At 39.8% G+C, this 11,938-nt stretch overlaps 1 protein-coding gene and 1 long non-coding RNA gene across 9 annotated transcripts in view; one reads left to right on the top strand and one right to left on the bottom strand.

Annotated features, from left to right (window-relative positions):
• Nucleotides 1-1,920: 1,920 nt before the first annotated feature.
• Nucleotides 1,921-11,938, bottom strand: part of LOC138043302 (histamine H2 receptor-like) — a 59,188-nt gene continuing 49,170 nt past the window's right edge. For 5 of the 8 annotated variants that reach the window (XM_068889515.1, XM_068889517.1, XM_068889516.1 and 2 more), the window contains one exon: nucleotides 1,921-3,313. In XM_068889515.1, the coding sequence (XP_068745616.1) occupies nucleotides 2,240-3,295 (1,056 nt within the window). In that variant the 5' untranslated portion in view covers nucleotides 3,296-3,313 and the 3' untranslated portion in view covers nucleotides 1,921-2,239. Of the gene's footprint in view, nucleotides 3,314-3,392; nucleotides 3,674-4,130; nucleotides 5,836-5,862; nucleotides 5,943-11,938 lie in introns of those variants that run through there. The other 3 variants (XM_068889521.1, XM_068889520.1, XM_068889513.1) reach the window with 3 other exon arrangements.
• The window catches only part of LOC138043303 (uncharacterized), a 9,047-nt gene continuing 829 nt past the window's right edge, over nucleotides 3,721-11,938 (top strand). Inside the window, exons 1-3 of the long non-coding RNA XR_011131226.1 lie at nucleotides 3,721-3,942; nucleotides 5,901-5,941; nucleotides 8,514-8,572. This is a non-coding gene — a long non-coding RNA (uncharacterized lncRNA). The remainder of the gene's footprint in view (nucleotides 3,943-5,900; nucleotides 5,942-8,513; nucleotides 8,573-11,938) is intronic.

Below are 11,938 nucleotides of genomic sequence, written 5' to 3'. Positions count from 1 at the left end.
TGTGTCATTATAAATTGTTAATAGTCGACAATGACACTTTGCCCGTTGTTCAAGTACTGAAATGAATTAATAATTATGTCACCGCCACCAAAAAGCCCGTTTCAGACCTATGCATTTTCAAATGAGAATTGGTCAAATTATTACGGATTGGGTGAAAGGTTATTACAGCGAAGGCCATTCTTTCGTGTGGTGACATAGCAGTGCTAGCTTCACCCATTTCAGCAATGCGAGAATTCCACAGCTCAGTTAGACTTTTGTTGACCGACTTCTGTTTTGAAAAGGAAGCTTTTTGCCCCTACTTTTCCGAAACCAAAATAGCATTACAAACTAATGAAACAATGCGGAGAGGTGCAAGCTTATTTAATTTTTTGCTCAGAAATAAGGTGTCACCATATAATAGGTGTCGCTGCATCATATGCAAACGATTTTCTGTTTCGCCCATTAACATTAAATACAATTTCCTGTATATACTTTTAGACACCATTCATTTTCAAAGGCTGGAATGTCACAAATAATTCATGGATAATCTGGAACTATCTGAGATGGATTAAAACGTAGATACTAAGATTGGACTGAAAAACTTGTGCGACATAGACCTTTAAATAGGCAGTGCAGTAGAAAAATTCTAGTGTATAAAGTCCATCATACTGGCTTGCATTGCAAATGAGCTACTTTTAACCATAGTTAATAAAGGGGAATGGTTATGAAACCCGACAAATTTCTTTGCTGTACGTTTGTGTTCTCTTTTTTGGCCCTGACCGTTAGCTGTTTACTCCGTACTGAAGAACTAACCAATAGGAACGTGTTGGTTACGTAATTCACGTAATTGTACACGGTCGTGGACTTTCCAACCTAAATCTTGGCATCTTTGTTTTCTCCTTTGATGTTTGCCGAGCTTGAAAACCAGTTCCCTCTATTAGCTATGCTTTAACTGACTAGTTGCACAAGTAGATGATGTTCAGTGAACTCAGAGGACCATAAGATAAGAGGAATGCTTCAGGGATCATAAAAATTGTTATTTAGGATTTTGGTCCCTACTAAAGGGTTATGGGGTGAACTTTGTGGAGACATGGCAGATAAAAAATACAATTTACGTATACATAAGTCGTAAATTTTTCTGTTGGTCCCTTTGAGCATATTGTTACTGTTTGCCTGGTGGTGGCTTATTCGATGGGTAGCTTGACGTCACTGTTGGGCATTGAAAGCCCTCCACGGGCCTAGCATGGTCAATAAGAACAGCTAAAACTATGATGATGATAATAATATCACGGCTTGTCATGCCATGACCCCCTTTAAGCATGTGGTAATAGCCTTCTTCCCCCTCCATTCGTGAATGATTCCGACTCACCACTTGTGCATGCATCCTCCGATTCCGACTTGAATACAAATTATGAAAGAAATGTATCTATATGATTTGAAGAGCGGGCTACTCCCAGCTGCGTGGATTCATAGCTCACTTAGTAAACCATTGCACCGGCATCGTAGTTGTTATGGCTTCGAATCCCGTTAACGTTGAAGCCACCTGAATATAATAGATAAGTGCGAGGATCATTTCTCACTTTCGTAATAAAAATTATGTAGGTATTCAACGGTCAAAATGTCGTTTGCCTTCATTGTTTGTTTTTATTACTGTATCAAGTTGTCTGAAATAATTCATTCAGTCCTACCTACAATAGTTCCTCCTAATAGCCCGCTTTCGATATATTAAAATTCAGTCCGAAACAAAAGGCATCATCTCCATGCTCTGGGGAATAAACTCATACAAATCCCTATCGATTTATTCCCTAGAGCCTCGAGATGATGCCTTCTGTTTCGGACTGAATTTTAATATATCGAAAGTGTTCTGTCAGATGGGATACTCTGAAACATTTCTCCCGTATAGTGGTATGGCCTGATAACACTGGGGGCAAAAAAATCACCTTTTTTGATTACATAATATCATTTTATTTCAATTATTCATTTAAAGTGAACATTTTGTTCAATAAATGAATGAATTATTTTATTTTATAGTCTGTGTTCATTGAGGGCTTTTCTGGTATATTAAGTGCTAAACTTGGGAAAAATATAGAAGTTTAAAGTTAATTTTTGGCCACTGAAGAGACATATCTCGCTCCTATATTTGTCCTGGTGAAGTTACCCGTCTACAAACATGCACCACAGAATGCTGGGACTTCACCTAAAACACCACGGCATGGCAGATAAAAAAATAAAAAAAAAACCAGGACAGTGATTCAACTGATTAGACACTAGTTCCCTGGGTTTTATCGTCAGCTTCTTGCATGATGATATCCTTTTTACTACACACATTTCCGTTTTCGGAGACGGAACAAGAACTATCAGACAATGCTTTTGCTGAAGTCTTGTGAACTGCCGTGGGATAATCAAGAGGCTCAGATGAACGACTTCGCGAACAGCAGATTGAACGAATGAAAAGTTTCTTAAAAGCACGACGATATGTCCGATTGGTGCAGTTGTAGATAATCGGATTTAAGCAGGAGTTGAGGTATTGCATCCACTTGATTGCTTTGAAAACCGGTATTGTAACTATTCTCCCACCGTTGCTTGAAAAAGCAAATATGGTAACTGCAACAAAAAACGGCATCCAACAAACTAGAAACGCACCAATAACAACGGCTATAGTCTTTGTTGCTTTGATATCTTTAGCGTAGTTTCTCCCTATACGAAGGGCCTGACTTCTTGCTACAGCGTAAATTTTCATGTACAAGAGAATCATAACCAGTAGTGGAATAATGAATACCACAACCACAGTCACCACTTGATAGGCTTTCATAAACGTTGACCGCGGTTCTCCAGAAAATCGTATGCCGTAGAGTATAAAAGAGAAGACCCACAACATTGCGATCAAAACAATAGCCCGAAAGGAAGTCAGATATTCGTTGTACGAAAATGGTTTTGTTATGGCAAGATACCGGTCAAAGCTGACAGCTACGAGATTCATAACGGAGGCCGAGCCAACCAGGATATCTATGGTGGACCAGAATATATATAAATTGGGTGGAAGCGGCGCAGCCTTGGGCAAGTCGGCGAACTGCAGTACCAACCAAAAAGGCATGGCTAGAAGCGCCACTAAAATATCACTTATGCTCAAACTGATGATGAAATAATTACAAATTGTTCTTAGGTCCCGATAGCAGTAAAAACAGACGCACACGATGATATTCCCAGCCAGCGTTAAGAGCATCACAACAGCCACGAAAAACGCAGCCACAATGTTTTCCTCGCTAGTTTGGAAGTTGAGGCTCTCATCCGTTTTGGCTGGTGATGAGTTGTTCATGGTTTAAGGTCTTGGAAACTGAAATTGGAAAAAGAAATATAGACGTGCTGTTAGGAATTGCGTTCATTTGTCACTTATTTGAGATCAAATGAGGTACCTGTTTTAAAACGAACATTTGATCCGTGGGCGAGCAGAAGTGGCAGGATGTCAGAACTATTGTACCGTTGAAAATAGCTGTTTGATGGCCGTTAACATTTCCATATCTATGAAAGTGACGTCCGGGAATCGGACGGTGGCTTTAGTCCCCTTTTCTTCAAAAGATCTGTATGATGATAAGCAGCTTATTTCGTTTGCTTTGCTGACATGAAATCTTCAACATTTACTTTAGCGAATAACAAACATGACTCCAACATGTCAGTGTGTAAACTTCACAAATGAGCCAACTGTTCACGTATGTAAACGGCGTTCCCCCCCCCCCCCAATTTTTGGTGAAATGATGACTTTCTTCTCTACTTGCTTGTTTCGTCCTTCTTCGCTTGTGCAGAACACAATTCAAGTTACAGATGATAGGAGCCGCCAGTGACCGAGTTTCAGCAATCACCCCAAGGTACAGACGCTTCCAGCCGGCCTAAAACGTTTGACTAACCCTGACTCTAAACAGCTTGATCGTGGATGGTGGTGGCTCCCATTAGAAACTTAGGCATATGGTAAGACGTAAAAATGATTATTCTAACGACGACCTGTGTAGTAGTAGTAACTTATCACCATAGCATATGGCTGCGGCTGGTATTAAAGTAAAAGAAAGCGCCGGTTATTATGAAGCTCAGTTATGATAAAGCCATAAAGCATAATTAACCATACAGTGGCCTTGACTGGCAAACATTTTATCACCAACCTGTGTGTATATATATATATGTTCTTTTTCTTGTTCAGATTAAGACGCTAAAATAAAAGAAAACCGATAGACAAAAATGTATTTCTCCTCGCTAGAGGAATTGTCCGCGGACGCTGAAAGAAAATGAGTCGATGATTTCAGAAATTAGTTCCGGCACGGTGTTTTTATGCCTAAATCACGCAGAGAGATTTAAATTAGAACGATTCTATTAAGCTATATCAAATGTTTTTCAGTTGCGTCGCCCGATCGATCAAGTTTCTCATTTTTAAACCGAGAGTTTTTTGGTTATCATTTCTCCCATGAGTGGAAAGTCAAGTCAGTCAACATCGAATGCTTCGTATTCAAATAAGACACCACCAACAAGAATTCCGTCTGTCAACGTTTGCTTTAACAAATGAGATGCTTTTATGAATTATGGAAATTCTACCGATGCGAAGGTAAAGCTGATTTTTCGGCGATCTTTCAGGCCTGTTCTCTTCAAGAACACGGAAATTAAGGGCGATTTGTAAAATTTGCACGGCTTAATTAACGATGTTCAGGAATAAACAATAAAGTGTCATTTCACCAATCTTTGTCACAATTTGAGCGACAAGACGCAGCTAATTGTAAGTAAACCAAATAACTGCATGGTGGTGTACTGGCTTCTCAACGCTGCACCGTTTTGAGATTGCTGAGTTTGGCCAATTAAGCGGCACTTTCTTAAGTAAGAGATACGAGTGTCCCAATTAAAATCAGTCGCGAAAACTTCAGGTAATGATTGCACTGCAAGTTAGTGAAGTGATACACGATGAAAAAGCTGACGAGTTGCTGACAAAGAGGGAGAAAAAGGGGTTCGGAAACTATTCAAGAGAACTTTATTACTTCAATGGTCTTCTATGGATAAGAGCAGGGGTTTATTTTCAAGCAGCTCGTTTCCTTTTAATTATAATGAATGACATATGCAAAACAAATAATAAGAAAAAAACATAAACGCAAAGATTTGCCGAAAATCTACTAAGCTGCACGTGTTAGAATTGGCGAATTAAGCACTCGAAGAATAATAAAATCGATAAAAGAAATTAAGCTAACCCGAGCCCTATTCGATATTTGTTTTCCATACTCCCTGGTTTGGTACTTTAACAAAAATTACATAATTATTCATGAGGATTACCCACGCAGAAAATTTCATTAGCGACCAAATTCGGCAAAGATTAAATGTAGCTGCCTTTGACTGTGACAGTATTGCGATTACGTTTCCTGGATAAACGTGCAAGAAAGGATAAAAACCATGCAAGTATCTATGCGGTTAGCGATGGACACAAGCACCTCGTGGCTACAAAAGCATGTTAATTTATGTCACCCGAAATTGCAATGCGATATTGAAGAAAATGAACATCTGCTCAGTTGAACTTGTCAATCGTTTTCGGTGGAACATTTTGGGGTTTCGTCGGTTTTTGAGCCGATTAGGAACTGATCTACGCTGTTCCCCAGAGGAAAAATAAACTATGACTAGCAACATTTCATCAAGGAAGCAAGATACAGTCAATAAGAAACTTTCACCTGTCCGCCTGCCACCTCTTAATCCCCGAAATTTGTTATTTATTTTCTACAAGAATTTTTTTCTTTCGCTATAGTTAATTGCTTAAAGATTTCATCGATAGAACATTACTTTTAAGCTACTTTTCGCACTGAAAAAATGAGAACCTACGTTATTGGGGGATTGAAACTGCTTGAAAATACAATTTTCTGTTACCTGTGATTTTCCTCTGTTCTCATTTACATGACATCCAGTGAGAGCAAAAGAGACGAGCTGCATAAAAGACACTGGGCAGGTGAGCATCAGTGTGAAAAGTTTACAGTACTTTGTGGCTCTCGTATTACTGCTTTATGCACTAGTCAGTGGAAAGCCCCGCACCCCCATACCCGGGGAATGCGGGGCATTAGCGTGGGATTTCGGCGGTTTTGGACTGTCACTTTTGCCACGGTATGCGGGGTTTTCGACAGCATTTGGAGCAATTATCGGCGAGCGGGGACCTTGGGCGGGGCTTAGACGGGGATTTGTTTTTTGACGCCAACTTGAAGAAGCACGCAAATATCACTGGGAAAGCACACGGGAGGCATAAATGGAGGCTCAGTCAAGTGAAAATCCATTCTTTTCATGTTTGTAATGGGCTCTTAGTTAAATTCTGTGTTCAATCTGTAAATATTATCATTTCTTGTAGTGGAATTAGATAAAGATTATAGTCATGCTTGATTAGCGATTTATTTATTTATAGCGTTGACCTTTTGTCTCAGTATTTCCATTGGAATACAAAGCGAACTTACGCGTAGAGGCTGACAGTGACATTACTTTATGATTTTGTGAGATAAACCTTGTAAATGTTACTTCCGATGGGTTTCGGCTTTTTGAGTTTCTACATTACCACGGTCTGCATAATAGTGGAACATGCCAGTTCCTACCGAGGACTCTTACAGTCAAAGGTGTACTGTAATTCACTAGATTTATTATTTTCTTTGCTATAGTTTTCAGAGTAGTTTGAAAATGTGTTACCGATCAAGGGTTATTTCAAGAGATTATCGAGGTAAGAGAGAGAATCCGCCATATAGGCTTTCTACTAAAGGTAATTAGTTCCTCCTCGGATGTTACTCGCGCGTTGCGTGGATGTTTTCGAGAAGGATTTGTTTATGTTTTGGACAGCCAAAGCCAAATAATGAACAGCCAAAGAGCACTAAGCAAACGAAGGCCCAGTCGAACAAAAGACAGCTGAGAGTGCAAAAAATATCTCTACTACGAAGCATCTTTTGAAAACCATTTTTCTCAGGTAGTTTCGAGAAAATCGCTTGGGCAGTTCAAGCATCGCGCGAGTAACATCCTCGGAAGAACTGGCCACCAAGTCGAAAAATAACATAAGAGGGATTACGTCACGGCGGCCATGTTGGTGTTCCAAAACAAAGGAATGACGGCCATGATGGTAATCCCCTGGGATTAGAACTCTATTTACATGCCAATACTTTCTTTTGTTTCAGTAATCCAATATGGCTGCTGGTCACGTGAGTGAAAACGCTCCATATGGGGAATTTACTCTCTTACCTTGGTAATCTCTTGGTTATTTGCAAAATGTAGCTGGATTATGAGGCCATAAAATTTTGGTAATAAGCCATTTCCTTAATGAAATTTGTATAGCTCTTTGAGAATTGTTGTGATAGGGAACCGTTGTAGTCGGTTGAGTGTACTTTAGATTGGGTATGCTTACGCACAGAAGGGAAATAACTAGAATATTGTCAGATTGAGTTGCACGTCAAATGCATGTTTGGACTATTGTCGTTGCTATTTTAATCGTTTTGACACCAAGGAAAATGGTATTTTTTATTGCCATTTTCAAGGCTGTGCTAAACCCAGTTATTAATATTACTGTTTTTGGAGAGATTGTAAAGTTTGGAACGCCAAATCTGTAACTCAAGGTAGATTATTTTGGGCTTTATGAGAAATGGACTGCATTGTTGATTTTCATGTTTGTCAACGTTTAATTTGAGGTAAAAATTCTTGAAGTATATTAATTTTGGTCAACATTGTGCAACATTTTGGAAGTACTGTATTGTCCTCGGGTGCGGGGGTGAAAAGTTTGGTTTTGACGTACGAAATTGCCCTGCTTGGCGGGGAATTTGCTTCATTTAGAAGGCAGGCCTGGTCTAATTCCCCGCTATTCCCCGGGTATGGGGGTGCGGGGATTTCCACTGACTAGTGCATTATATGGTCTCATTTTCTCTTAATTGCCAGGAGCCCATCACCCGGAGCGTGCAACTTACCTATTTTCGTGCAACGGCGTTTTCACAAGTAAGGTTATTTTTAGATTGAATTTCCCGCTAATGAGACTCCCACAGGAGCCTGATGACCAATTACAAGAATTAAGCTGACGTCATAGGGTCACCGAACCGGAACTGCCTTTGTTTTTTGACCTAATTCGCGGGAAGGGCTAGTCTAAAAATAAACCTATTTGTGAAAACGCCGTTTCACAGACGCTGTATGGAAGTTGCACGCTCCAGATGGGCTCCTGTAATTGCAAATAAGTTGCTGTGTCACATTTTCAGTCCAGGCAATTTGCAGAGTGATTGTCATATGAAGCTAGGGTCATGGCCAGCAGTTACCGCTTCGAGTCTGTAAGAGGTAGCAACAGCATTCGAAATACTTATTTGAGGGCGGATAGATTTCACCTGTTAGGAACCTGGGATGCCTGCGCCACTTTCATTCTGTCCACATCGCGTTTTCATTAATAAAAATTCAAAAATATACCCGTTCACAATTGAATTTTGTTACGTGTGAACTCTAACGATGTTTAACACAGTTCGCGCGTTTTGTTTACAAAGAACCTGTTTCGTTCAACCGTTAAGTATATCTCTCTTCAGTTGAATAGGGCCGCGGAACAGGCCAAACAGAATGCACCGTGAACGGCGGTCGTGGGAAGGTTTGTCAATCTATGCTCTGATAATTTATTTTGCGATCTAACTTATATTGTTTATCTTGTTCTTTATTTGTCAATTGTTGTAGATTAAATTGATCAAATTCTGGCCACGTTTGCACTCATCTGTCGTGTAGGAGAAAAATTCCTGTTTATGATAAAACCACCGAGAGATAACCTCTTTTAACCAAGAGTGAGAAGTTGCCACTAATTAGCAGCAGCCGCTTTTCGTTTACTAGCCAATAGAATCTTAATTCACACAACGGTTTGTCTTCAGTGAAATCTCATATATCGAAGCCAAGAACGTGTTTGAATATCGAGAGTAACTAGACATCACGTCTTCTGTACACGTTCGACGCACTTAATTAAATTAATAGAACTGTAAAATAGTTGTTCTTAAAACTTGAAATAAAACCGTAAAAATTCTCGTGATGACGTACATGAAGTCTGAGAAAGCGTGGATCATTCCAATGTCTCTTACATGAGGGATATAAGTATTTTTATTTTTAAAATGGCGGACGACTGACGAAGATCGTAGATCGAAATATATTTCGGATTCCCGCGAATTTTTACGGTTTTATTTTTTAAGAACAACTATTTTACAGTTCTATTAATTCAATTAAGTGCGTCGAACGTGTACAGAAGACGTGATGTCTAGTTACTCTCGGTTTGTCTTCATCCCTTCTCTATATAAGGCCCCTTAAAAGTAACTGGAAACTAGTGACGTCCTCCCAGGGGTTAGTTACCCTGGGGGAGCTATTTTTCTACTTAGCTCTTTGAAAAGATCTGTCAATCATTAACAGGTGGGAGAGAAAACTCTTGAAGGCTACACGGTCTCGCCTCAACAGGTAGGGTAACCCTGACAGGCGAGACAACTATTTTCAGTGATGTTTAGATGCACTTTGGCTCGACCACTCGGTACGAGACGGCAAAACCTTAAATGCGTTCGCATGCGAAGCCCACGTATTTTCGCTTAGCAGACCGATGAGAAAGGAAAAAAGAAACAAAATGAGGACTGGTATGCTATGTTGCTAGCGTTCGCTTTCTAATGAAAAGCTTTTGCGCAGCCAACGCAAACTCTCGATTCAAAAACCCGCTTTTTATTCAAACTGCATATTACTCCTCAATAAAGATATGTCGGTCCAGTTTCTGGATTTGAAAAGGCAACTATGCTTAAAAAAGACGAAGTAGAAAGAAAGAAGGGCAAATAATGATATCAAGAGCTCATGTTATGAATTTTTTTAAGACGCGCCTTAAAATGTATGCACGAGGGTCAGTCAACTTTGTCGCGGTCTCGTAATTCTCAAATAAGCGCTCGATAAAGTTATCTCGGGAAGGAGGGCTATCCGAGACCATATGAACGGGCCCTAAATCCGTATGTGTCTCTTTTGAGGCATCAGTTCTGAGGCAAAACACATTATCGTTATTTTTTTCCCTAATCATTAGCTGTATGGAAACCCTGTACTCGTATTTTTTAGCCCCTCGTCTCTAATAGGAGTTGTATGGTTTTTTGGTTTAAGGACTCAGAACGTAAGGACCAATTTATGGGACGAATTGAGTTGACACTATAGTGAAGCTCTCCCAGGGGGATTCCTTGTTCCCTTGTTCCCGAAATTGCTTTCAAAACGTGTTCCCAGCTTTTTGATCCCTAACTGAACTTGTTTATGTTCCCTAAGATATTTTGTCATTGTCCCCCTGTTCTCCAGTTTCCTTGTTCACCAAAACCCCAGGGAGGGCCTCACTAGTTTCCAATTACTTTTAACTCATGTGACGTCATTATTATTGTGTTACAGAACATAAATACGAGCCAGTAGCGAGCAAAATGTTCCCACGTACTACTTGTTAAAACGTTCAATAAGGGATTTATTATTCCACTATAACGCCATTTTCTAGTATTTTGGCTTCTTCCTGCATTGACTAAGAATCATATGCATTGCATAATAAGGAGCGCGCGAATGGCGAAAGCAACACAAATGAAACCACTCAAATGTCCCTTACTTGATTGGATAGGCGAAATAGCAAGTGACAAGCCATGACAAGCTAAATCCTCTGGCTTTGCATCGAGATGAAAACAATTTCTTTTACAGTAAAAATCCGCATAAAACCATAGTTTTACATCTGGCATAACTTTGACAAAAAAATATGTTTTTACGTCCACGTTCACGTCAAGAGTTGTTTAAGTTCGGATTTTCCCGCCATTTACTTCCAGTGAACCACGGTCTCGGTACACGCGCAATGAACCAGAAATTTGAGCTTTTTTTCTTCAGTCACAATTAATTGAAATTTGTTGCTAAAGTACGAAATAAGCATATGCTAAAGTTTCAAAGTGAACGGGTATAGTATCGCAGAGATATTGGATGTTGAAAAGTGCTTTTTTTCCGCTTTCATTGTCGTAGAGCGGCCGTGTCAATTGTCGGGAATTCATCGGAAATAGTAGTTGTGACGTCACTGTTGGCGTGCTGAAAAAGTGCGGCTGTGCGGGATGTACAAATCTTATAGAATTCAGTATCCTCTTTAGAGGAAAATAATGGTGTTTTGTGCTGCAATAAATTGCAGGAACTATTCTAATTCTAAAGTAAGCACGTTCAAGTTTCCCGACAACCCAAAACTACTGAAAGAATGGCTCATAAAACTTAAAAGGGAATCGTTTGAACCTACCAAATATTCACGCGTTTGTGCAGACCAATTCACACCAGACAGCTTCAAACGAAATCTGATAGTAAGGCGTTTGCTTGGACCAGCTTTCAAGCCACGAAGACTCGACCTTAAAGATGATGCCATATCAGCTATTTTCAACTTCAAAAGCGTGGAATCTGAAGCCAAAAATATGCCAGAAAAGAAGCCACACCGACGATTATAATTTGTAGTTCCCGACTATAAAGCAATTCCTCATCTACTTGTTCAACATCTGCGAAACGCAGAAATTTAGAGGTAGGCATGATCCATCGTGTTTAACATATTTAGGAATATATTGAACATTTTTCCCTATTGAGTTTGCTCGCCTTGTGAAGATCTTAAATATCCATCCAGGGAGGTCCAAAGCTAACCTCGTCTTCGCTGTAAAGCGGTGTAACGCATTCTAAAACACTTACCTGTATGAGCTGACGTTTCGAGCGTTAGCCCTTCGTCAGAGCGAGTTTGTTAGTATGAAAGCCCGAGATTCCCAAGCTGCATGCTAAATTAGTCACGTACACACACTCTGCATTTTTAAGCGATTGAGTCTTTGATGTCACTCCTTGCTCAATCCAGCTCTCTCCACATTTCAAAGTTAGCAATGGCAGATCATCAAATTGAAAATTTACAATTTATATTAGAATTAGAGCTTAGAATTTTTGTGAGTTGCATGTTACGTGTAAGCAAACATACTTTTGA

The sequence above is a fragment of the Montipora capricornis genome, chromosome 3, assembly GCF_036669925.1.
Source record: "Montipora capricornis isolate CH-2021 chromosome 3, ASM3666992v2, whole genome shotgun sequence".
Lineage (NCBI taxonomy): Eukaryota > Metazoa > Cnidaria > Anthozoa > Scleractinia > Acroporidae > Montipora > Montipora capricornis.
This window is presented reverse-complemented; position numbering and strand designations above follow the sequence as displayed.